This window comes from Melospiza melodia, chromosome 24, assembly GCF_035770615.1.
Source record: "Melospiza melodia melodia isolate bMelMel2 chromosome 24, bMelMel2.pri, whole genome shotgun sequence".
Lineage (NCBI taxonomy): Eukaryota > Metazoa > Chordata > Aves > Passeriformes > Passerellidae > Melospiza > Melospiza melodia.
In genome coordinates, this window is record NC_086217.1 from 6,430,320 (window position 1) to 6,457,140 (window position 26,821).

At 42.8% G+C, this 26,821-nt stretch overlaps 1 protein-coding gene and 1 long non-coding RNA gene across 3 annotated transcripts; one reads left to right on the forward strand and one right to left on the reverse strand.

The window, feature by feature from the left end:
• Positions 1 to 887: 887 nt before the first annotated feature.
• Positions 888 to 21,620, forward strand: LOC134428827 (uncharacterized). Its single transcript, XR_010030475.1, has 3 exons — positions 888 to 1,590; positions 4,202 to 4,324; positions 19,595 to 21,620. It is a non-coding gene; the product is annotated as an uncharacterized LOC134428827 (long non-coding RNA).
• LOC134428812 (myosin-1B-like) lies at positions 5,297 to 22,818 on the reverse strand. 2 transcript variants are annotated; one of them, XM_063175809.1, is made up of 40 exons: positions 22,789 to 22,818; positions 22,550 to 22,599; positions 20,826 to 21,066; positions 20,597 to 20,740; positions 20,349 to 20,505; positions 20,017 to 20,044; positions 19,805 to 19,919; positions 19,619 to 19,711; positions 18,791 to 18,854; positions 18,545 to 18,643; positions 18,340 to 18,443; positions 18,126 to 18,264; positions 17,372 to 17,490; positions 17,123 to 17,272; positions 16,261 to 16,431; positions 15,257 to 15,566; positions 15,071 to 15,156; positions 14,475 to 14,562; positions 14,264 to 14,381; positions 13,931 to 14,054; positions 13,711 to 13,847; positions 13,354 to 13,609; positions 12,156 to 12,398; positions 11,791 to 11,967; positions 11,560 to 11,705; positions 11,382 to 11,472; positions 10,902 to 11,291; positions 10,542 to 10,668; positions 10,324 to 10,442; positions 9,858 to 10,054; positions 9,313 to 9,496; positions 9,061 to 9,226; positions 8,763 to 8,887; positions 8,301 to 8,609; positions 7,360 to 7,563; positions 6,869 to 6,994; positions 6,605 to 6,775; positions 6,409 to 6,513; positions 6,173 to 6,268; positions 5,297 to 5,583 (listed from the first exon to the last, which is right to left on the reverse strand). In XM_063175809.1, exons 3-40 carry the CDS (start codon positions 21,027 to 21,029, stop codon positions 5,428 to 5,430), a joined length of 5,838 nt encoding a protein of 1,945 aa, XP_063031879.1. In that variant the 5' UTR covers positions 21,030 to 21,066; positions 22,550 to 22,599; positions 22,789 to 22,818; the 3' UTR covers positions 5,297 to 5,427. The 2 variants fall into 2 exon arrangements, with proteins under 2 accessions (XP_063031879.1, XP_063031878.1); XM_063175808.1 differs by having other exon boundaries at positions 14,264 to 14,562.
• Between the last annotated feature and the right edge of the window lie 4,003 nt (positions 22,819 to 26,821).

A 26,821-nucleotide genomic window follows, 5' to 3' on the forward strand; every position in this document is an offset into this window, starting at 1 on the left:
CACTTACAGATTATTTTGAGCAGCAAAAGCCCCTGCAGCCCTGCTAGCTGAAGGGCACCAGCTGGCAGATTGGCTGTCTGGTGGGAAGTGCTCCTTGCCCTGTTTCCCAGTGCTCAGTGCCTGCCTGGTTTCCAGCTTTACAGAATTTTTCCTGCTGGATTTTTTCCAAATCCTGTTCTGATCCAGCTAGATCAGGAATGCCACAGCTCCTTTGCCTGGACAGTCTCATCTGCTGAAGATGACACGTTGATCTGTCTTGGCCTGCTATTGACAAACTGCCTTTATCCACTCTTCCTTGTAGTGTGGACTCTGTTGCAGGTCTTGCAGAAGGTCACAGCCCTTTGGACAGTTATTCCTTCCACAGACTTTGTCATTCCCAGTCCTCACTGTACTCCATACATGGTGTGTGCATGGTGTATGAAGGCAGGTCTGGAAATCCCTCCTGAAGGGGAACTGAGCAGGTCCCAGTAGAAGAGAATTTCTCCCCAGCTTGTGACCTGATCCCACCAAATGTTGAACTATGGTCTGGTCCCTGCAATGGCCACAGGAGCACTCCATGGCAGCCACTCCAGAATGAGCTTTCAGTGGGCAGGAAACTGGAATCTCATGATTCACAGAGGCATTCAGGGCTGGCATGACTGATGGGAGAAACTTCCCCAGCCTCACTGAAAATTCCTCACCATTCTGGATCATTTAGTCAGTCTGTTATAAATTTGAATCACAATGGCCTTCAGAGAGAATAGGGAATATAGATGAACGTCAGCTTTTTGCTTACAGGCAGGCAGTGAAAAGGAACTGCCTTTGTTATCATGAGAGTTTACTTACATTTTTGATAGAGGGCTTTCACTACATGTGCCTGAGCCTTGAACTACCTAAATATAAATCCCAGTCCCGAGGAAACTCCAAAAAGTAGAATGGGATTAATCTTGAAGGTTTCAGGGATTGGTGAACAGTTATGTTCTGTTTTGATGGTGAGTAGATCTTTGTCTTGCCAGAGGAGACCCATCCATGTGTAAGTGAGGGGATATGTGGTGGAAGGATTAAGGTGTTTAGTGTGGATGTGCCTTGAAGGAAGATGAAGAATGTTCCCCCCACCTTGCTCCCCACAGCCCCCACATTGTCAGAGGACCTGCAGGTGCCTCATGGCCCTTGAATGGACTTCTTTCCCAGAAATTCACCGGCTTCTCAATTTCTTTCCTGATCTTTCCAAAAACCTCACAGGTAACGCAGACAAACCTACCGCTATTTCCATTTCAGCTTTATACTCCTTCAAATTATCTGATAAACCAGATATTCCATTCAAAACCTTCCCCATGGGATCTGCAGCTTGCCACTGCTGTAGTCAGCCATGCTGTCATATGAACAGGGCGTGCTGGAGGAATCAGCGCACCCTGTGGACCCTGATTAACTGTCTGGCAGGGATTATTCACACTGCTGCAGCAGCATTTCTGCTGCCGCTGGGTAAAACGAGAGCTCCCAGGAGCATTAGCACATGCTGAAAACAAATACTGATGCTCTGATCTGCTGGAGCAAAACATCTCATCCCTACTCTTCTACTAAGACCTAGCTGAGCACTGGACCATTGCAATGGTAAGGACATACTTTGTATATAAAAACCAGTAAGAATCAGATTAGACTAAAGTAAAGTGCATTTCTTTCAGGCTGTTTGTGTGTCGTACTGTGGCTGGCGTAATGAGTTGCCCAGCAAAGAAACATGGTTTGGAGATCTATTAGGCATCCCTAATCCACGCTGGTGCAGGGAATGAAAAAAAAAATAGTAAGAAACATGAACTGACCTTGAAGAAAGTTGTTAATTTTCATAATGTAATGACAGACTTGAATGCATCCTTTGGGATGAAAAGCAGTTCAGGATGTTCACTGTATGGGCTGTGAGAGATGAGAGCTAAAATCGAGGATAGTAGAGCACAAAGCCCTTGGTAATGCTGCTGGTGGAATCTGGGGGCAGAGGCAGCTGTTTAGGTGGGGATTTTTTAGAGGGGGGAGAGGGGGTGAGGCTGGTTTTTTCTGTTTGTTAATTTGTATGAATTGGTGTCTTTTCTCTTTCAAGTTCTTTTCCTCTAGTCTTAGTGATTGCTATGCTTGTGATCTTGCACATGGAAATTAAAGTGTTACTTTTCGTGGTATGGACTGTTGAGATTTACATGTTTGTAAAGGTGATGGCATCCTTTTTCAGTGGGGACTCCAAGTGGCTTCCTGAAAAACTGCAGTGGCAGATTATCTGCTGTTAAGCGGAAGGTGTCATTTCACTGAGCAGAGGAAGGTAAAAGCTGTGACCTGGAATGTCAGGATAAACAGTTCTTGAAATTGCATCACAGTTAGCTAATCATTCTCCTTCTATCAGCAAACATGAGAAGATGACATCTGAGCAGTGCTCTAAATAATATCAGAGTGATGTAGGGGATACTTTTTTCCCCACACACTGGAGCTTCAGTTACAGAGAAGATGAACAGGGTGGAAGCACTGATAAGCCAATGGGAGGAAGATTAGTGCCTGGAAATGTCAGAGATGTTGGAAAGTGAAGCAGAAATGACAGAAATCAGTATTCAAAGTTCAGTATTAGAAAGTAAAAAAGGCCAGCTTGTACTGAGAAAGGAAAAGGAAAGGATGATGAGGTATAACTCACATATAATGTCTAAGTGCCTCCTAAAGTGCTGATGCTTTGGTGCACAGGGGACACAGTTGTCCATGCCCAAGCTGTTGAAGGTCAGAGAACTCCATAGTCCCCATGGGGCAGCAGCTCTGGTGGAGCTCATCAGCTGCATCTATTTTAAAACTCCTCTGGGACTTGTTTCTTTAGGCCACTTATGGGCCCATGTTTCTTCCAAGATCAGTTACCTGTGCATCAGCACATTTTCTATCACACGCAGCCTGATTCCAGAAATAGTGTGTTGATGCAAAATGACTCCTTGTCCTCCAGCCAAGGCAGCAAATCAAAACTGAAGAAAAATTGGTTTTCCTTTCTCATCCCTTTGATATTCCCCTCTGATTCCAGCAAGACTCCACCCTTGTATTCCAGGCTGGCTGGTGGCAAGGCCAGCTCAGCACAGGGCAATGTGTGTGATTTCTCTCCCTCTCCCACCTGTGCAGTTGGAATTCTGGCCCCAGGTGTTGTCTCTAAAGGAACCTGCAATGTTACCTTTCATCAGCTGAGCATTAGCAAGAAATCCTGAGGCCAGAATTTCTTATAAGTGCAGAAGAGCCCCAAGTCTCAGGTGCTTCAAGTGCATCCTGATTCTTCCACAGTCAGAGCAGCTTGTGCATTTTGGTGAGTGATTATGATATTGTCCAAAGGGAACGGGGAGTTTTGGGCATTTAAATACCGTCCCCAAAGTTGTGATGTTTACTACTCTGTCAGCAGCTCTAAAGAGGTACAGATGGAGCTGGAAATACTGGTCCATGTTTTCACTGTGCCACAGTTGTAACACACTGATTTTTGAATTAAGTTTTTGGGGTTTGTTGATTTGTTTGTTTAAAGAAAGATGGTCTTTAGAACAAAGAAATTCTACTGCTTTATTTCAAGGTGTGGCAGGCTAGGATTTGTCCGGAAAAAAGGTACCACCTATGTCTTAGGAGCATACTGTTTGAAAGGAAAAGGAGAGGAGTCATTTCCCTTCTTTGTTGCCCAGATATCACTGGCAGTGGAGCAGTTTTCACAGCTTCACACATAGACATGATGTCTCTGAAGTGCATCACTTACAGTGACACAAGAGTCAACACAGAGTGTCATCTTTTCCTTAAATATATTTAACTGCTGTCTAGAAGACTACTTCCATATTTAGTTATAAAATGGAAGGACTCTATGGGTGTAAATCTCAGTGTATTTGGGAGGAGGAAGTCCTCCCTGTCCAGAACACTGACTGCTGTGGTGCAGTGCAAAAGGCTTCAATACTGCTCTTTTCTCATCATCTCCTTTCCAACATCTTCATCTCCTTTCCCCAACAGTTTCACAGCTCCTTGAAGCACTCTCCATAAATAAAGAGGTGGGTGTAGAGCTAGCCAGGAACCTTGAGGGACCCACAAATGCTCTTGTAGTGTGATGGAACCAAGTCTCCTTTACAATGGTAAAATGGAGAATGGTATCTGCATGTGGAATCTGCCCTTGGCAGCTGTGCAATGTGCCTGGGTCCAGTAGTGCTACAAGTGGGGTTCCCTATTTTAAATATTGCTTCTTGCCTTGCAGGAAACAGCCCGTCATTTAAGACTTCAGACCAGTACACCTTATGTAGATGTTTTATTTCTTTTCTGTTCAACTGAAATACAGTTGGTATCTACATTCCACTCCAGTGCTGCAAGAGTCAGAGAGGTAGGACACAGTTTGTCGTCGTCTATGAATTTTTGTCTCTGTAAAGTGTTAGATTTTATGATTCCTTTCAAGTTGTAATGCTCTCAGTATTATTTTCACTTGAAGACTTACAGTGCATGATGAAAAACAGCTCTTTTAGCTTTTTGTATTTGTACATTACTCTTAATTATTCCTTAGCACAAAAACTCATACATTTCAGTACTGGAAACACTATACAGTAGTGCAGCTGTTCCCACTTGTTCTGGTGGCTCTACATGTTACACTGCTTGGGGTTTGTCTTCTTATTCACACTTCTACCAAGCTGTTCATTAAGTTCAATTTAATTTACAACTGGAACATATTAGTATTGGCTATTCTGCCTCACAGAGGAAGTAAGGCACTGCAATATCATCTTATCCAAATAATACGTTATTTGTTTTTCTTTGAAACTTAATGTTAACATCATATTTGTGAAGTTATTAACAAGGTTGCATGATCTTTAAATTTCCTCAGTAAGAAGCCACTTTCTAGAGTTACTGGCCTTCACTTGCCTTGTTCTAAGGCACAGATAATTCCTTGCCTAACTTCCTCCATAACGACTCGGAGACATACAGATGCTTTTGGGACTACAGATGTTTTCCCTTGGGGAAACTTCCCTCTAAATACCATTTGCCCAAGTGATAATGGGACCATCAATGAGAACCTCTGAGTACTGTACCCATGTAGAAACACGATGCACAAAGGAAAACCAATTTTTTCTGTGCCAGGACAGAAAAGGTGCTTTTCCTGCCTTTGTCCTGATCCTCTCCCAGAATGGAAATTAAATTAGTCTTATTCCCATCTTGGTAATGCAAGTAAGACAGAGTGGAGAAATACTGGAGATGGGATAAGTAAAGCTGTACTGTTACGCAAGGCTTAAAGTGAAATAAATATTTCATTTGAAAATGCCCCAAACTTGTGTAACTGCAGAACTGAATTGACCAAAATCACGGATTCTGCTGTGTATGCCACTAAATCTACGTTCTTTATTCTCTACATATAGACATGTTTATGAACACTTGAAGAAGGACAGAGGGCTCACATTTTGTGCAGCCCTCAGGTCACTTTGATGCCTCATGCAATTTTCACTCTTCCTCTCCTATTTTCTTGCCATGAATCTCACGGCTCTTGGCTCGGAGCTTGTTGACCTGTGACTCTGCAATGTCAGCCCGCTCCTCGGCCTCCTCCAGCTCGTGCTGGATCTTGCGGAACTTGGACAGGTTCACATTGGACAGCTCCTCCTGTGAGAGCAGAGCGAGTCAGGGCTCAGGAGCACAGGGTAGGGGTTTCACTCCTGCTGCAAGTCAGCCTTGTGGGGCTGCAAATCTCCATTCCCCTCCCACCACTGCTCACACATCAGCCTCACACACAGCTCCTCATCCCTTCTCAGGACCCTACGGGGACAAGCTTCACCAGGACTGTGTCACACGTGCGAATCAATTTCACCCCTTTGATTTATCATTTCTGTACTTATTCCCACACTACTTCCTGCCCAATTGTCAGCGCAACTTATGGGGCTGAGAAGACCAGGAAGCCTTCTGCTGCTGATTAGTAGCAGAGATTCAGGAACTTGTCAGTCACTGGGTGTGGCCCCTGGTTTGTTTACTCTGGCCTCCTGTGTGAAACAGGCTGCAGAGCTTCCCTTAATGAATGCCCTGACTGCAGAGTGCCCAGAGCTCACCAAAGCCTCATGAAACTACAGCAAAACAGCATGGCCAAAACAGTTGCGTATTGAGAGTTTCCTTAATACCCTTCCTCCTGGTATTCAGCTTCATTCAATGTGTGTCCTGCCCTAATCGAATTTTTTCCCATTCTCCAAGCAATACTTACAGCCTCCTCAGCTTGTCTCTTGTAGGATTTCACTTTCATTTGCAGCTTGTCCACCAGATCCTGCAGCCTCAGAATATTCTTCCTGTCTTCCTCAGACTAAATGTTTGGCGAATGGAAAGGAGAGTAAATTCTTGGTTCTGCAACTTGTGAGTTTAACCATTCCCCTTGGGATGGTGTGTGCAAAATGTGAGTCACTGTGAGAAAGCCCAGTGAGAGCAGGAGAGCTCCTGCCTTACCTGGTAGGTGAGTTCCTTCACCCTGCGCTCGTACTTGCGCACACCCTTCACGGCTTCAGCGCTGCGCTTCTGCTCAGCATCAACCTCCCCTTCCAGCTCCCGCACCTGCAAGGACAAGCCCAGCCCTGCAGCTGCCCTGCCAATGTCTCTCCAAGGAGGGACACGCTCCCTCAGGCACAGCCCCAGCCCTACACACCCTGGCCTCCAGCTTCTGGATCTGCTTCTTCCCTCCCTTCAGTGCCAGCTGCTCGGCCTCATCCAGACGAAGCTGCAGATCCTTCACCGTCTGGTCCAGGTTCTTCTTCATCCTCTCCAGGTGGGCACTGGTGTCCTGCTCCTTCTTCAGCTCTTCTGCCATCATGGCCGCCTGGTCAGAACAGAAGTTAAAGCCATTTTGGGGCTGGAGATATTTTTGGCAGAGTACGTTCACCATCAGCAATGCCAGGAGCGCCCAACTCACATCTGTGATGGCCTTCTTGGCCTTCTCCTCAGCATTGCGGGCTTCCTGGATGGTATCCTCCATTTCACTCTGGATCTGGGAAATGTCTGTTTCCAGCTTCTTCTTGGTGTTGATCAGGCTGGTGTTCTGTTGAACAATAAAATTATGTGCAGTTATTTCCAAAAGACAACAATTACTTAACAAATTTACGCTTTCAATGTAAAGTTATTCTCTAAATATCTGATATTAGATATATATCTGATAAATATCTGATATCTTCCTGATGTATCTTGTCAGGTCATACACAGGTAGATAGCAGAGGATTATTGATGTTTGAAGCAACTCTTCTGGCTGCTCATGCACTCTTACTCATTTTGCCATAATCCATTTCTTTGTACAAGTGTAATAATTCTAGTTCAGATAAAGTACTTTATTACAGGAGTTGATTTAGGAATTTACACAGAAGAAAAACTATAAAGGAAAAAAATTGCCCATGAGATTTTGAATCTAACCTGAGTGTGGAGGAGCTGAACTCTCTCACTTGCATCCAGAAGCTCCTGCTCAGCCACTTTCCTTGACCGCTCCGTCTGCTCCAGGGCTGCCCGGAGCTCCTCAATTTCAGCCTGCAGCAGGTTTGCTCTACGCTCCACCATGGCCACCTGCTCCTTCAGGTCATCCTGTGTCCTGATAGCATCATCCAAGTGTATCTGGGTGTCCTGTAGAGAATAAAGAGAAATTATAAGGCAAGATTTTAAAAAATTATAAGAATCAAGAGAAATTATAATATGACGCAGCATTGTCACACAATGGCATTTGCCACCAGTCCCATAATGATGATGGTAGTACAATATATATAATTATAGTGATATATTTATATGTGGACTTATTGTCTGTCTATGCACAGTAACTTAGAAAATTCAGTTGGAGGTTGATTCATGAGAATCTGGGACAGCTGAAGAGTAAGGTTAAGTCCCTGAATTTTAGGAGACTAGACTTGAGTTTCTCAAGGAATTCCTGGATGGTAAACCCATGAGAAAGTCCTCTCAAGAATAAAGAAGCAAAAACCGAGTTAAGAATGCTTTTCCTGGAGTGCAGGAGCTCTCAATTCACATGTGTAAGCAATCAGGAAAGAGAGGCAGATCAGCATGGCTGAGCAAGGACCTTCAGGTCAAACTGAAGTGTAAAAAGGAAACGCGTTGATGGTAGAAAAAGCAGCAACTGTCTTTGGAAGAATATAAGGATGCTACCAGGATGTGTGAGGATAGTATTATGAAAGCCAAGGCAGAGCTGGAGCTCAATTCCTGTTTTGTGTGGGCTCACATTGAGTACCGCATCCAGTTCTGGGCTCTTCAGATAAGGAGAGTCATTAAGGAAATAGAATGTATCTAGAGGAATTCAGCAGCTAGTATTGGACAAAGTAAAACCCAAAGTGCACATTCTTAGTGTAACACACCTTAAGCACAGCCTGGGTGTTTCTCAGATTCTTCTGTGCCTCTGCAGCCACACGGTTGGCATGGCTCAGCTGGATCTCCATTTCATTCAGGTCTCCCTCCATCTTCTTCTTCAGCCTCAGGGCTTCATTCCTGCTCCTGATCTCAGCATCCAGGGTGCTCTGCATGGACTCCACAATTCTGAGGTGGTTTCTCTTCATCTGGTCAATCTCCTCATCTTTCTCTGCTATCTTCCTGTCAATCTCAGCCTTCACTTGGTTGAGCTCAAGCTGCAGGCGCAGGATCTTCCCCTCCTCATGTTCCAGGGAGGCCTGGAAAAGTGGACACAAACATTGATAAAATCAAAAATATTTTCAGAAATCTCAACTGCACTCCTCAGCCAGAACAGAGTGTAACTCTGTTCCAGGACTTTTCAGTCCTATTTCCTCATTTATTTACTACAGATGCCAGTGGTTGTCATGTACCTCAGCTTCCTCCAGAGCAGCCTGGATTTCAGATTTCTCCTGCTCAATCTGCTTCTTGACTTTCTCCAGCTCATGAATGGCCTTTCCTCCCTCTGCAATCTGCTCCGTGAGGTCGGAAATCTCCTCTGCAAGGAAGGGAGAAAAGTGCCATAGTCAGGCAGAGAGCTGAATGGAAAAAGGCTCTGGCCTACCAAGGTGCCAGCCATGATCTTATTCCTGCAGGCCCAGAGCTGTTAAGCGTGGCAGACAGACAAGCTTGTGAGAAAGGCCAGGGAGGAGCAGAGGGCCAGGGACTTACGCTGCAAGTTCTTGTTCTCCCGCTTCATTGTTTCCAGGTGGTCCAAGGACTCCTCATAGGCATTCTTCATTTTGAACAGCTCTGTGCTCAGAGAGCGCGACTCCTTCTGCGAGGCCTCCAGCTCAGCCTGCGTTTCCTCATACTTCTGCTTCCATTCTGCCAGGATCTGAAGAGAAACGGGGGGTGAGAAGGGCTGTGGCCATCACAGGGCCCTGCTCTTGCCAGGAGTGCTGGTGCTGGAGGCCAACTGACCTTGTCAAAGTTCTTCTGCTTCTTATCCAGAGCAGCACAGGCAGCATTGGATCTCTCCACATCAATCATCAGGTCCTCCACTTCATTCTGCAGCCTCTGCTTTGTCTTTTCCAGGGAGGCACATTTGGCATTGACAGCCTCAACATGCTCCTCTGCATCCTGCAGGCGCTGGGCCAGCTTCTTCCTGGGAGGCAACAAGCACAGTTGCACATCAGAGCCTGGAAAGATGTCAGTTCTATACTTGTCATGAGAGGTCAGCTGGTCACTTTAAGGGTTTTGAACTGTGCACTTTTCACAGATATGTAAGGATCCATACTTTGCTGTGTCCTATCACCTATTAGACCTGTCATAGCACTTCTAGTCCTAAAGCCTATATTTTCTCTTCCTATCTCCACTTTTTCTCTGCCTTCCTCTCTCTCCTTTTTTTACAAATCTATATTATTGCCTTCATCCCATTCTTGACTTAGCCCACTCTCAGAGATTCTAATTTCCCATGACCAGTTTCAGTCTTCTCCCATCATTTCCCATTCTGCTTCCTCATGTACTTGGCCTCCTCGAGCTCCTCCGTGCGCTGAATCGCATCCGTCTCGTATTTGGTTCTCCACTGGGCCACTTCACTGTTGGCCTTGGACAGGGCTCGCTGCAGCTCCCCCTTGGCCTCCTGCTCCTCCTCATATTGTTCCCGGAGCAAGTCACAGTCGTGGCGAGCGGACTGCAGGGCATGGGCCAGGGCATTCTTGGCCTAGATGGAGAGTGGGGTTGCATCAAGGAGTGATAATATCCTGTGAAATCTCTTCCAATGAATTAACTTCACAATTCCACCATGACAGCTGGAGGAATGTTTGCAATGAAGAACAGACGTAAGACTGGTGACAGAATCCATTAATCAAACTTATTGCACAAAGAAAAGCGATCCCCCAGGATGGCTTACACTAAGCAGATCCTGTCCCCACTAGGCTGTGTAAAGCTACAAGCATAGTCAGTGGCCAGTGGTAAGAAATCAGGAATAACCTTAATTTCTTCCTCTAGATGCCTCTTCAGTTCCTCAATCTGTTGGGTGAAGGCCTGTTTGCCTCTTGACAGCTGAGAAATCAGAGCATCTTTCTCATCTACCTGGCGTGAAAATTCACCTGGGGAAGCAAACATAAAAGAAAATATTCTAATTGTTATTTATGATCCAAAGAAGCTGGTTTAGGAGTCATGCAAAAACATACTGGAGTCTCTCTAACCTGCTTCTGTCTGCAAACGAGCTCTTTGAGCATTGAGGTCATTGATCATGCGCTGATGTTCTTCTTCTTTGGTCTTAATCTCACTCAGCTGATCTTCCAGAGTGCGGCACATCTTCTCCAGGTTGGCCTGTGGAGATCACAGAGAATGAAAGAAGTTTAGTATCTAGATGCCTTCTTATTATGAACAGCAGGATTCTAACCAGAAAAAAGTGAAACAACTTGCAAGTTATAGACTTTTTCTTCGAGGTAGAAGGTTAGAAACAAGTTCCATACAGAGACATGAGTTAGTTGGTAATCTATCCATAATTTTAAAGGATATACTTCAACATTATTCATGGTTTTTTTTATATTTTTCCATACCTTGGCTTTGGAGACAGACTCCATGTTGCTTGCCAAGTCGTCAATCTCCATCTTCATCTCACTCTTCTCCTTCTCCAGCTTCTGCTTCACACGTTGCAGGTTGTCGATCTGCTCGCCCAGCTCAGCTGTGCTGTCCGCGTGCTTCTTGCGCAGGGCGGCAGCCGTGGCTTCGTGCTGCAGCGTGGCCTCTTCCAGGTCACGGCGCATCTTCTGGAACTCTGCCTCACGCTTCTTGTTCATCTCCACCTGAGCTGCTGTGGCCCCTCCTGCTTCTTCCAGGCGCTCGCTGATCTCCTCCAGCTCCCTGGACAGGTCAGCGCGATGCTTCTCTGCTTTAGCGCGAGAGGTTCGCTCTGCCTCAATCTCCTCCTCCAGCTCCTCAATGCGGGCCTGCAGAACAGCAGGAACCCTTCACAGCCGTGCCCTCCTCCTGCCTGAGCTGAGCCTGAGCAAGGCAGGGCAAAAGGCACTGAGACTTGCCTGCAGCTCCTTGATCTTCTTCTGAAATTGCATGCCCAGGGCCTGTTCATCCTCGATCTTGCCCTGGATCTGGCTGATTTCAAAGTCTTTCCTTTGGGACAAGTGAACTGTGTTAGAGCACAAAGAAACAAGACAAGTGCTGCAGCCCAGCACTCAGGTGCCCCAGAGCCACACTTACTTCTTCAGTTTCTCATCCAGCTGCTGCTTATCATTCTCCAAATCCATGATGCTGTCCTGGGCCAGCTTCAGGTCTCCTTCCAGTTTCCTCTTTGCTCTCTCCAGGTCCATGCGCAGTTTCTTCTCTTGCTCCAGGGACCCTTCCAGCTAAACACAACAAGACCATCAGGGCTCTGCCAGCCAGCTTGGGCTCCATACCTGTCCTCTTCCTGCTCTATGTCTGTGTGCTTACATCATCCACTTGCTGTTCCAGCTTGGTCTTGGCTTTGGTCAGAGTATTGACTTTGTCTTCCTCTGCCTGCAGGTCATCCAGGGTCTGCTGATGCGCCTCTTGGAGGGCTTTCTTCTCCTTGGTCAGCTTGGCAATGGTCTCGTCCAGAGCTGCCATCTCTTCAGTCAGGTTTTTCACCTACAAATATATGCATGTTTTAAAATTTGGAAGAAAACATGTTCACTGGTTTTATGTCTGATTTATATTTTGGATGCTCTTAGACACACAGCTCAAGATTTTCCAAAATCAGCATGTCTTTTGTTAAGTTGCCTTTTACTCTGAGTCTGTAATTTCATGACCCTTTATGTGACTGCCAATGTGTGTACCTTGTTTTCAGTGGCATGTTTTTCCTTCTCCACCTTGGCCAGTGTTAGCTCAAGGTCATCAATATCTTTCTTCAGCTCTGAACATTCATCCTCCAGTTTCCTCTTCTTGGCTGTCAACTCAGCATTAATTTCTTCTTCATCCTCAGCCCTTTCAGTCACTTCCTTAACTTTGGCTTCCAGCTGGATTTTGGTTTTGATGAGCTGATCACACCTTTCCTCAGCATCAGCCAAAGCATCAGCTTCCTGGTGGTAAAATCCAGAAAATATTATTTACTACTGTAGGAAGCTATGGGAATTGCCAAGACTTTCAAATTACATTTAGGGAAAAACACACTGTGGAATTACCTTGGAAATTACAAATCTAGAAAAAGGTTTTAGTTAGTTTTCTTGTTGGACCTTTTGCAACTTTAGTACAGCTCTGTTTAGCTACATTTTATTTCAACTTATTTTTTTTGGGTATATAAGAAAGTCACTTAGATTTAACTGATGTTTTCCTTTTCTCCTTTAGAAAGTGGTTGTGTCTTATTATACAAAACTCAGATTTATGTGGAAGTGTTGAGACATGTAAATACCTCCACCTCCAAGGAAATATTTGAAACTCCCTTTAGTAGCCTTATACTCAGCCATTGGTCTCAGTGGACAATAGAATGAGATTCATCATTCCCTGAAACAGACATTTCAGCTCCAGGGTATTGCCAAAATATTTTTTATGGTTGTGGGAGGCCAAAAGACATTGGAGACAGACATATAGTGATGATGCTTGTGTTGTAAGTTGTTATGGGTATCTCTGTTTTCTGGAAGTAGTAGCTGCAGGAGTTGAGATGACATCTGCTATAAGAAATGGTAAACAGCTCTTCATTTTGATGAAAGTTAAGGCAGAGTAGTAGATCAGTCAAGCTACTGTCTCTGCTCCACTAGATAAACTACAGAGACCAAAATAAGGCTTTATGTCTCACATAATGTCTCTCATATAGTTCTATGAACTCACATGGACACATGTAGTTATGAAGAATAAAAGCTCATACTTTTAAAATTACAGCTCGCAATAGTAAGATGGCGTGAAGAAAGAATGTGGTCTTTAGTTACATGGTATTAGGCTTAAAGTATTTTAGAAGGCTTAGTATATAATTTGAGAGTGTATTAAGAAAGGAGTGTTAGATCATATTTACTTATAAAAGTATAGAAATATGTTACTCACAGCCTGCACTTGGAGCTGTAGGTCATTCTTCTCCTTCATCAGAGAGGCCATTTTCTCCTCCATCTCCTTCCGCTTTGCCTCAGACTTTGCAAGCTCTTCCTTGGTTTTCTCAAATTCTTCCTTCATGTTGGCCATCTCCTTCTCAGACTCTGCACTCTTCAGCAAGGGCTTGATCTTGAAGAACAGCTTCATCCATGGCCAGTGTTTGACATTCATGAATGCACGAATGTTGTACTGGATGCAGAAGATGGATTCTCTGAGACATAATTAAAATGTACAATTAATATTCTCAGTCTGACAAGTGTCAACACTTTTCCATGAGCAAAATGACTTTAACTGAAGAAGTGGAAGGTGTACCTGCGCTCCACCATCCTCTGGTACTCCACCCTCGCCAGGAAGCCCCTGCATCTGGCCTGGGTGCGGGTGATGAGCTGTGCCAGTTTCTCATCCCTCATCTCTTCCAGGACCCCTATCAGCCCAGCTTTGAAGAACACCTTGAGTGAGGAAACATTGCAGCACATCACTGTCAGGTAGAGAGAGCAAAGCCCAGGCAGGCAGTGAATGAGGGAGTTTGTACCTTGGTGTGTCCAAATTTATACTGGGTGTGATCCACATCGATTGAACTAAGAAGCTTCTCAGAAGCCTTCTTGCTATCGATGAACTGTCCCTCAGGGATGGCACTGGCATTAAGCACCTTGTATCTGTGGAATTGGAGACAATAGGAGGAAGACAATGTCCAGTCATAAGAACGTTCTCTTTACTGGAACCAAGAGCAGTGTTTGCAGCAGAACCAGGCTGAGGAAGTTGGAATTTCATCTCTCCATATTAAAGACCCTGACAAAACTCGATTGTGTGATGGAGAGCAGTTGGTGAGGACACCTGACTTATCTCTCCATTTCATAGCTCTCACCTCTGTTTGAAATCAGCATAGAGGACTCTGCTGGGAAACCCTTTCCTGCAGATCCTGATCCCTTCCAGCACGCCGTTACAGCGCAGCTGGTGCAGCACCAGCTCGTGCTCCATGGCACCTGGCAACGCAGAGCACAAATGAGGGGCACAGATTGCATTGCAGAGGGGAATGGATGTATCAGAGCCAGGATCATTCATCTTGGGCTTCTTACCAGGTGTTTTAGTCTCATTGGGGATGATGCAGCGCACAAAGTGGGGGTGAGTGCTCCGCAGATTGGTCATCAGCTTGTTGAGATTCTCCTGTGGGATCATGCATAGTAGTTTAGATGAAGGAAATTTACTTTTGCATGCTTTGTACCTAGATGCCAAGAAACTAATATAATAAATATTAGAAGAAGCTTAAAATTTGACATCTAGATTTAATGAAACCTTCTATAGACTTTTTGTTGAGAAGTATTCTCATTAAAAAAATGTTTAAAATTCTTTGCCTTTTTCTGGAAGAAGTAAAACAATACATTATAAATATACTAACACAAACCCTTTGGGGATAAATTTTTATATTTATATTACATGACAGATTCTGAAAAAAAAAACATTTCCCAAAAAATGGGAGTGAACTTTTGCAAGAAATTCAAAGAGCCAAATGAAGACTTATTCCTAAATTTGAACAAAAAATCACTATGGAATGCACTTCAGACTTAGTATCGCTTCTCTATAAAACCAATGCCAGAACACAAACCTGAGTGCATTTCGCTCAGTTTTGACATTTTGTTCATGTTACTTTATAGAAAATTAATCCATACTTTACCCGGAAAAGAGCTGAGACAGTCTGGAAAGAAGAACCCTTCTTCTTGCCTCCCTTCTTGCCGCCACCACCACCACCACCACTAGCCTCTTAAAATGAAAAAAATAGTTTTTTAATATACCCATATAACCTTTCTTGCTATATCTTTACATATCCCAATTGTTGAAAAAGAAAATTTAGAAAAATAACCTGCTTCTCCTCCACCATAAGAAGCAAAGAGTAAAGCCAGCGTCTTCACAGATGATTTCTGGTACAGCCCAATGACAGTTTCATTCAGAGGGTCCTTGTTCTTCTCCAGCCACCCAGTGATGTTGTAGTCCACTGTGCCAGCATAGTGCACCAGGGAGAAGTGAGCCTCAGCCTTGCCTTTGGCAGGCTTGGGCTTCTGGAAGTTGCTGGACTTGCCCAGGTGCTGGTCATAGAGCTTGTTCTTGAAAGAGGTGTCAGTTGCCTTGGGGAACATGCACTCCTCTTCCAGGATGGAGAAGATGCCCATGGGCTGGAAGATAGTTCAATAAGCAAGAGAGAATGCCTGTAGAATATATGATTATGGCCTGGTCTCAAAGCGAATGTAGTAAAAGACAGGAAGCTGGAAAATAAACTTTGCCATGTAGAAAATTTATTTCTAAAAAGTGAGTTTAAAAGATTCACCTTCTTGATTAACACTTTGGCATCGTGATTCGGAATGTTTTCTATGCCAATGACGATGTAAAAGTTCATGAGGAGAAAGAATATTTTAAAGTTTTTTTCACAAATGTGTCCATGACATATTAACTTGTGTATTTGAATTTTCAATCAGCGCCTCAAATTATAAGGAACTACAAGAAATTTCTGTTTCTTCCTCTCAGAGGTCAGACACGTTACTCGCTTTGGTGTGAACCATACAGAACCATTACAGATAACTGTATTCATTTCCAGATAACTTTATTCCAGAACCCGAAGAAAATGTTTTCAATTTACTTTAGGAACTGCCCTGTGCTTTTGAAGATAATATCTTTTAGCCAAACAAATGAGATGCCTTCCATGCAGAGAATCTGTGAGAATTACTTCTATAGTTTTCAGTGGACTTTCTAATATCTATAATGCATAATTAGCAATAGTACAGGTCAAGATGTATTTCTGCACTTAAAACCAAATACAAGAATCCAACTACTGGAAATTTAAAGCAATGAGATCTTGAATTAAAAACATACCTTCTCAATGAGCTCAATGCAGGCAGCCAGGTCCATGCCAAAGTCAATGAACTCCCATTCAATGCCCTCCTTCTTGTACTCCTCCTGCTCCAGCACGAACATGTGGTGGTTGAAGAACTGTTGCAGTTTCTCATTGGTGAAGTTGATGCACAGCTGCTCCAGGCTGTTGAACTGCCCAGTGGAAAAAACCACAACAACAAACCCGCATCAATATGCAAAATTCTTCATCATTCTCCTCCACCCTCTATAAATCTCCGCAGTAAAAACACAACTGTATAACCAGGACCTCACCATAACAGAACTTATATGCAGCTCCAGAAATCAGGGATTTTTTTCAGAGCAGATTTTTTTAGTGAATCTGATAAAATTAATAAAATACTTTGGCATTTTTTTATTCAGCAAACAAGATGAGTGCATGCTCTTGTATCCAAATTGAAAACCTGTTATATCTCTGATTAAACAAATAATTATTCATTCCTTGGTTCTTTAAACATTTTGAACATCTTTAACTCATTATATATTTGCAAATGCATCTACTAGCTCTGCTACAGAAGCTCTTTTATAAATTTATTTGAAATATTTTGGGTTATTTATTCCTAAGCATTAAGCTCAAATGGTTGTAATATTACAACATATAAAATTCTATTTGCTACTTCTGCACAAACAACATGACTGTGTGCTTGTACTGATGGAACTTTTGAGGATTTTGTTTTCTCCTAGAGAAGAAAATGAGTTGGTTTTTTCCTGCATAAAATCACAAATGACTAGCATGTTAAATATTCAGAAAAGTATTACTTACAAGTCCTCTGATATAACCATCCTTCCCTTCAAGAGAAGCCCTCAAACCTAAACTCTTACTCACATCAAAGATCTCAAAGCCAGCAATGTCCAGCACACCAATGAAGTACTGCCTGGGCTGCTTCGTGTCCAGCTGTTCGTTGATGCGAACAACCATCCACAGGAACATCTTCTCATAGACAGCCTTGGCCAGGGCACCCACTGAATTGTATACCTAAACCAAAGGAGAATGGAGTGGAAAAAATACAATTTGCAGAGCAAATAGTAAGTGACTCATGTCAGAGGTTCCCAGTCACCAAGTGGTTGCTGTTACCTGCTGCACAGTTTGGCCCTTGGTCACATATTCATTCCCCACCTTGACTCGGGGGTAGCAGAGAGCCTTGAGCAGGTCTGCTGAGTTCAGACCCATCAGGTAGGCAGCCTTGTCAGCAACTAAGTACAAGAACAAGGAGATAGAAAAATTAAGGCTAGCAAGAAATGCAGCACTTTGAGTGATGAACCCTTCACAAAACAGCTGCAATATTTAATGTTCTTGTGATCAAATTTTGCTTACTGGCTCTCAGAGGAACCATTACATAATTATTCAATTGAAATCATCTTTGCATTGAATGTTTTATATCAAAAGAATATATTTGTCTTTAAAAATCTTCACAGAAACTTCTAGAAACAATGTATTTATGAAAAATTATTCCAGGAATTCAAGAGTAATTTTGCCCTAAAATGTGATTGAAGAAGTAGAAGTTCTCTAATGAAATATAATACCTTTATTTTCTTTAAGTATCAAGCAGAAACAAGTTTTTGCAAAAAAATCTTTTCTTTCTCAGTGGGTCTCAGCACATAAGCAAGTTATGCTGATTCAGAATGGTAGCTCAGGAGAGATTTTTGGACATATATGCAGTTGGTAGTGCAATAACGATGAGCGGCAATTGAAGAAAGAGTGCATTTTGGATGACAGTTTCGTACCTATGCACCATCTCACCTAAACACATTTCTACTCCATCTTCCAAATACATATTTATTATTGCCACTTCTATTTCTAACAGGTCAGTCAAAGATTTTGCTGATACCTTCTGTGCCATCAGGCTCTGCCTGCTCCTCTCGTTGTTTCTGCTTGAACTTCAGGTTCCCATAGTGCATGACAGCCCCTGTCAGCTTGTAGATGGCTGTTTTCTCATCAGCACTGAAGCCCAGGATGTCAATGGCACTCTGAAATAGGAACAGTAAAGTAAAACATTTGTCTGGGAGATTCCAATTGTTGCAATACTCTGAATTGCTACTTACATCTGTAGCCATCAGCTCTTCCTGGTCATTAATGCTGGCGACAGTGATCTCGCCTTGACTTACAAACTGGTAGTCATAGGGGTTGGTGGTGATGAGGAGCATGTCTGAAAATAAGAGGATGGGTCATGTAGGCTTAGTTTAGCCTACAAGTAACAGTGTGAGCAGAAACTCAGCAATCTTCCTTCAAGTTAGTAATTCTTCCTACCGATTAGCTCCGGCTTCTTGTTGGACATGATCTGATAAAAGATGTGGTAGCTCCTTTCTGCCTTGAGCTGGAAAGTGACTCTGGACTTCTCCAGCAGATCTGGAGGGGAAATTTTGTTAGAAACAAGAAGAAATAGCAAAAGAAAAAGAAAAGAGAGAAGATGGGAAGAAAACAGGGAAGGCAGTATAGATGATGTTGTATGAATGGGGGAATGGATGGATTGGAAACTGCTGTGAAGTGTCTTACATGTTTCGATATCTGCAGAAGCCAATTTTCCTGTGGCACCAAAATGGATTCTGATGAATTTGCCCTTTAAAGGAATAAAAGTGTTTTAAGAGTTACAACATAGAAAGTATATCTGAAATAAAGAAGTTGGTACAAGTTTTCTACTTAGAGATTTTTTCTTAAAATCACTGTATTTGCACCATAACATAAAGGTATCTTTTTCATTTTTGACCATGAAAATAATCAGCAGTGGCAAAACTGTATTTTAAGTATGCTGAGTGTACAAATGAGAAAGAATGTGTGAAATTCATTCAACAAATTATTCTAACTATATCCCTGCATACAGAGAGGAGTTACCTTGATGATATGGAAATATCAATTTAAGTAGTTGAGCTGCTTATATCTGAATTGTGATCTAATAAACAACTTCATTTCTGATTAATTAAATCTGAAATACAGCAAATATTCAATTAGAAAATCTATTTCTCTTTCTTTCTTTCTCTCTCTCTTTCTTTCTTTCATCTCTCCTAGCCTTCCCTTTTTTCCTGCAATTTATCTGTCTCTTAGAAAATAAGTAGAAATGTAAGTAAAAATAAACAGAGCTCTTTTTTAACATTACAGTATGTTCTAGGAGAAACACCACATAACATGGTATTATTTGCATTTTAACGTAAAACAGAATTAAATTTTTGTGTTGTGAAATCAGGAGAATGATCTTTAGTATAAGCGGCAAAGCTGTGGTAAGAAATTTCAGTTTTACTCTTGAAAACATGATGGCTGAACAGAAAACAATACTGACATAAACTCCTGTTTACTATGTTACAGGAATTATTTTGTTAAGCAACTCACAAAGCGTGAGGAGTTGTCATTCCTCACAGTCTTGGCATTTCCAAAGGCCTCCAGCAGTGGGTTGGCGCTGATGATTTGATCCTCAAGCGTTCCCTGCAGGGTGATAATCAGTGCTAGTTATCCTTTCCAAAAATCATGTCAGGAAGAAAGGAAAACATTGATCCCAAGGTGTATCTAATAAATTACCTGCATTTTGCCTGATGATTGTTCTTCCTTTTTCTTGTCTCCACTGGCTGCAATTGTTGCAAAGTACTGGATGACACGCTTGGTGTTCACAGTCTTCCCGGCCCCGGATTCTCCACTGCCAAAGCCAAGAGAGAAGCAGAGGGTGCGTGGTCAGGCAGGAGGGGCCCTGGCACCGGGCAGCCCTGCAGGGACCCGTGCAGGGGGGTACCTACGTGATCAGGATGGACTGGTTCTCACGATCTGTGAACAAGGAGAAACACAGTACATAAAACTCAGTGAACAAGAGAGGAAGAATGAAACATAGTCAGGTAAGTCTAATCTTTTGCCTGATGTCAGCTGCAATCAAACAAGCGAAGCACATCACTGAGTACAGAGATATCTTTCATTTAAAAGAGTAGAAAGAACACTATGAAGATAGCAAACTCCAACAGATGCGTATGTCAGATCCAAGAAAACTTTGAAAAAGCCTCTTCACTTTGCTGAGATAGGGTATCCCTTAAAAGAATTTAATGGCCCAGGGCCCCTGAGGCAGACAGCCACTCACCAGTCAGCATGAACTGATAGGCGTTGTCAGAGATGGAGAAGATGTGTGGAGGGGCCTCCTGGCGCTTCTTGCCTCGGTAGGCCAACACCACCTCGGGGTTGTACACCGGCAGCCACTTGTAGGGGTTGACAGTGACGCAGAAGAGACCCGAGTAGGTCTGCAAGGAAGGGACACAGCACGTTGCCTTGCCCTGAGCCTGGCCCAGCAGCTCCTGAGGCTGCCCAGAGGAAGCTGCTGCTGCCACTTACGTAGATCATCCAGGCTGCGTAACGCTCTTTGAGGTTGTACAGCACAGCGGGTTCGTGCAGGTGGGTCATCATGGCCATGTCCTCGATTTTGTCATACTTGGGAGGGTTCATGGAGAAGATTTGATCTTCCTTCACAGTCAGGGTCTGTCAGAGGAAGAAGGATACACATGTCAGCTAAAAAACCAGAGTGGGGATCATATGATTTCCTTGACTCTTATTTTTGACTCACCTCTCCCCCTTCAGTCTTGACAGTGACTTTGCCTGATTCCTTGCTTGTGATTGTCCCTTTCACAAAGGATTCCTTTGCATGTACCACGAAGACAGATGTCTTGGCATCGAAAGGTTTGTTCTGGGCTGCAATTCTCTCCTTCTCTGACTTTCGGAGGTAAGGAGCTGCCTCCCCAAAGATGGCCATCTCCGCATCCGTAGACATGGCTGCGGTTTATGGAGGGGCTTGTCCGCAGAGAACACTGTGGAAGAGCAGATACGTTACTCAAATTTGCCAGCACTTGTTAGGAGAAGAAAAGAGAAGTTGTGGAGAAAAAGAAACTATATTAATACATCTTGTAGCCTTTTGGAAGGAATTGCGAATTTTTGCATTGGTGCAATTCAATATTTTTGGAAAAGGTCAAAATTATATTTAAGGAGATTATTTGGCCTTTACTGAAATCACATTTAAATAATTTATAGATACTTAGAATTCAACTATTTAGGCACTGTACTATGGAATTAAGAACCTCAAAAATCTCTTCAACTGCTGAAGCACTCTTAAAATTAATTTGGAAATATTATAATGCTCTTTTCTCACAATTGATAGTTTTTTACAAAGATCAGAATGCTCATACTCCACTGTCTGAACTTCACACTGAAAACTCTAGCTTCTTAATGACTCAGTTTCGGTATTTATAACTTTTTTATAATGGCATTAATAATAAAATTTTCTCTAATTTTATTGACTGCTTGAATCCAGGCATAAATTGCAACATGACTGTCTAAGATTAGTGTTGTTCAAACCACACTGAGATAGCTCCTTTTCTAGTACTTTCTTTTGTTTTTTAAAAATTAGTAGAATTTTAGAGAAAAACAAAGTTCAAAGACTTAAAGCTGTGATGAAGTATTTAAAAGTAAGGAATTTAAAGCCTGAATTAATTTATCTGAAATATATATTTTCTTTCCTCTGCCCTGAGGAAAAAAAAAAAGCAAAACCAAACACTGGGCAGCTTAGGAAAACATTTAAATATCTCTTTCTGTATAGAGTTAGGTACCTGATATTGACACAACATTTAATCTTGTGTTTATTTTACTAAAATGAGAAAACATAACATGATATTTCTTTGTTTGTCTCTGGAGGAACAGGTAGTGGCTTCCAGAGGAGGGAGGCTGCGTCTTCCATTTCTTGTGAGGTAGAAAATAAGCAGAGCAGAGAATAAAGGGCAGCATTGCCTTTTACAGAGGTGACACTCAGAGCTTGGTTTGTTATGTTACAGCTGTTACTGCTTTAGTGATTCCATGGCAAATTTCAGACAAAATATCTCATTACATATGCTGCGACAAAATGCTGAATTTTGCAGTTTTCCTACTGTATTCTTAGTTCAGTTACACAGCAGTGATGGGAAGGCAGTGCACCTCACTCCCTGTTAGGTGAGTTAAGCAGAAGTGAAGAATGTCCCCTTGGGGATTTTCTGGCCTGCTATGAGTAGTCAGAGACTTCAAACACAGCTCCTTAAAGAGTGGACCAGATGACCTTATGAGATCCCTTACAACCTAGACTGTTCTATGATTCAATAATTCACTTGAAAACCATACCAACCTTCAGCATCCCACCACCTTATACTGTGACTACAGTGGTTTTAAGAATATACAGTGAAGCAGTGACCATTCACTCAGCCATACACACACCCCACCCAAAAGGATCTGTCTCTGTTCCTATAAATTGGTAAATCAGCTTCTTACCTCTCGTGACACCAGATGTGTGGCTTATGAGCTGGCAGCTGATCAGTGCTCTAAAACAGAAATGACAATTCCCAAATTGCTGCTGCACAAAAATCAAGAGTGAAAACATGCAGGTAGGTGCCTTGAAAAGAGATTTGTAATGGAGTCCCCTCCTGCACAGGGGCACCAGAGGCAGCAGGAATGTGGGGGCACATTAGGCTGCCATCCCCTTCCTGCAGCCTGCAGACCCCATCCCTTACCTTGGAGCTTTCTGTGGAGCCAGGGCAGACGTGTTGCAGGGACATTTTATACGATCTCGCCTGCAGATGCTGCAGATGCCTCCTCTTTCTTCGGTCAAAAATATTTTGGCAAACCCTCTCTGGCTAAGCATTGTCTGGCAAACTGAACTAAGGGCATAATTGTCATTTGACATGAGTAGATATAATTAGAAAATTTTGATGTCTTGGTGGCTATATGAATACATCTCCTATAAATAATGTGACAGGAGTGTTAAGGAGGGAATCTGGACTAGTTGAAGCACTTAAAGAACTTGGATTCAGGACTTATGGATTCTATTGCTGGCTTTCCCACCGACTCACTGCACGACCTGGGATGGATTGCTTGGTATGTCTGGGCTGCAGCTACCCCAGCTGTACAATGGGAATGTCAGCTTTTATCTTTCCCTTGTGATGGTGTGAATCTTGTAAGAAATGCCTTAGAGGAATATATTGGGCAAGCCACTAAGGGGAAGTAAGTATTATGAAAAGCATTTGGCGGATGTGCTGGTAAGATTCTGAAAGCAGAGGAACAATCTCTGTGATAGTGTGATAGTGCTGGTGCCTGAGAGTCATAGACAGGGCAAGATTTTGTCACAGAAATAAGAGCCTGGGGTGTAGCTGAACTACTGGGGTAGGTCTCAGAGAGTGATGTGAGGTCACTTCTGATACATGAAAAGGAGCATATCTACATTAGTGCAGATATACCAATCTGTGCACTAGAAATTGCAAAAGAAGTGGGAGATTCTCCAAGAAAGAATAATAAGCCTGTGCATGAATTTGTGCTAAGGTGAGTATTGTAAGATGTGCTGTGATTTCTGCTATGCAGATCAGTGCAGCTCAAAAATAGATGTTTCTTTCTTTTCTTGATGATGTTTTAATTAATCAAAAAGCACCCATATCCAGGACAGGACCTCAGTTGTTTCTTATATCTTTTTTTCCAAGTTTGACCTGTCAATCTGTACCATAAATAAAAGAAATCTTGAGGTAAAGATTTGGGCTTGTAGAAGTCTATGGCATTTGAATACCCATACTTCTTTCAACAAGGAGCATGAGGTTTGGTGTTGTTGGCAAACTTGCTGAGGATGTCCCTGAACCCACTGCTCCTGTTGGCTAAAGAGATATTAAACACCTCTGGTTTTGTTTCCCCTTCTACAGTGGCAGCTTCACCAGACAGCCACAACTTCTTAAGTATAACAGATAGTGGTTTAGCCATTTCCTCTGCCAGTTCTCTCAGGACCTGTAGATGGATCTTATCAGGACCCATGGACTTGTGCACCTCTAAGTTCCTTAAATGGTCTCAGACGTGATCTTCTCCTGCAGTGGGTGGTTCTTCATTCTCCCAGTTCCTGCCTTTGCCTTCTGCAAATTGGATGATGTGGCTTAAGCACTTGCTGGTTAATACAGAGGCAAAAACCTCCTTGAGTACCTCAGCTTTCTCTAGATCTCAGGTAATGAGGTGACCCCATTTCTTCCAGAGGAGGCCCTAATTCTCCTGTCTTCCTTTTATCACCAACATTCGTACAGAAGCTTTTCTTGTTGCTTTTGATGTCCCTGGCCAAATTTAATTATATCACAGTCTTAGCTTTCCTCTGCTATTTGGCTGCTTGGACAATTTCTCTATATTCTTCCCAGGATACTTGTTCCTGCTCCCACCCTCTGTAGGTCTTCTTTTTGCATTTGAGTTCATCCATGAGCTCCTTGTTCATCCACGCACACCTCCTGGCATTTTTAACTGACTTCCTCTTTACTGGGATGCATCACTGCTGAGTTGTCCTTGAAAAGTCCAAAGTCTCCTGGAGTCCAGGGCAGTGAGCTTGTTGCGTCCCCTCCTTGCTGCCCCAAGGATCTCTAACCCCACCATTTCATGGTCCCTGCAGTCAAAGCTGACCTTGAGCTTCACATTCCCCACCAGCTCCTCCTTGTTGGTGATAACAAGGTCCAACACAACCCTCCTCCATATTGGCTCCTCTATCACTTGGAAAAGAAGTTACCATCACAAGAAAGTCCTAGAGCAGTCAGAGTGGTTCCAAAGGAGGACTAAGAACTGGAACATCCCTCCTATGAAGAAAAGCTCAGCTACTTGACACAATCATAGAATCATTATGGTTGGGAAAAGCCTCCAAGCTCACAGAATCCAACCTTTGACCAAACAGCACAACCACCCTCACTGAACCACAGCAGTAATTGCCATGTCCAGTCATTGGGGTTGTTCAGCCTGGAGATGAGAAAGGTTCAAGGACACCTTCTTGAGGCCCTTCAATACTTGTGGGGGCTTGTAAGAAAGACAGAGCAAAGAATTTAAAGCACAAGATGCACGAGTTTTAAGCTGAAAAAATGTAGATTTCCGATAGATATGATAGATAGAAATATTTTATGATGAACCCAGGGATAGGATTCCCAGAGAAGTAACAAATGTGCCACTACTGGAGGCTGGGTTTGTTGGGGTTCTGACCATTATCCTTGAGGTCTTCTCTGAGTAGCTGCTGTTGCCTTTCTGTTACGTCTTGCTCTCAGTGGCATGTAGCAAGCCTGTCTTATGCAGTGCTGTCAGGCTGGGACCTAAGGTAGCTTCTCACATGAGAGTCAGGCTGTGAGAAAGAATTCCTTCCTTGCTCCCTAATCTCCTCTCAGTAGTCAGATGACATTTTCTCTAGCTGCAAATCAAGTTTTATTTAGTCAAAGGCCAAGGGTGTTTGGTCATTGTTCCCAGAAGGACACAATTGTCACCTGTGTTATGTAGCTATATTATATGTTATTCTGCTATGTATCTTTCCACAGCTATATAGCAGAATAGATCCATATATATTCTTTGAGAAAAACTTTGTGAAGGAATTTCTGAAGTTATTGCAGTAAAGGTGAAGTAAAACTATGCTCAATATGTAAAATTCCCAATTTTACTTTAGGAAAAAATACGGTACTGTGTACATTTCAATATAACATCCATAACTGTGATATGCAACAGTCCTACAATATCTAAATGTAAGTATATATGGATATTCACCTCTAATTCTTACTGCTTTACAATTTTTCTGTGCATGAGCAACATACTCTTTGCCAGTATATTGCACAGTCCTAAACTCAGGTGACACCTTCTATCATTACAAACAGAGTTACAGTGGTTTTCTGTCTTTTCAAATATTCTGAATATTTTTATTATCTTTTTACTGAATTGTGTTCTTAAATTCATATTACAGGCACTTGTGGTTTTTTTCCTGATTGATTGTTTTCTATTGTCCAAAGACTGCAAAAAAGTCAAAATACATAATGATGAAGAACTTTTGTTTAGTTTATGGACCCTCACACAATTTCTTCACATTGAGTGAAATCGATTTAGAAAGAGTAGCAAAAATTTAAACCTGGTGATGCTTATATGCACTCAGGCATAATGACAAATTCAGGTAATTTTCAGTGTGCAGAGAAAAGAATAGAATTATCTATGCTCTGCCAGGGAAGCTGAGGAAAATGCCTATGTACTGAGCTCCTCTAAAATGTGATAAAATGTATGTCACAAAAGAAACTGTCCTGCTGCCTTTTCCATAAGCCACACATCTAGTGCAGCACTGACCTGTGTTCTCAATGTGACCTTCAGGGGAGCCTTTCAGGGCTCTTTTTAGGTTACAGCAACAGCTGAGAAAAGAAGTCGCTGATTCCCATTGCTGCCAGGACTTAATGGAAACTCAGCAGGGGATGGATGGAGAATTTAATTTCTTCTTGTGTGTTCTCTCTGATATCAATGTCTGCTGCTATTTGCCTACCCTTTGCAGGGTGATATATACCTGAACCCTTTTCCTTGTCCCTCTCAAGTCTCTTTCCATGTACAAGCACAGAAGGAATAACATCACACTGAGCTAGCACAGCAGAAGTTTGCAATGCTGCAGTATTTGCTTCATAAGATCCAGGATCCAACGTAGTGGGGATGATCTCAACAAGATACATTAAAAAAAACCTGAAATTCTTCAGTATATTTATTCCTGGTCCAGCTCTGGTCCTTCTCAACAGTAGGTAACTTTCGACA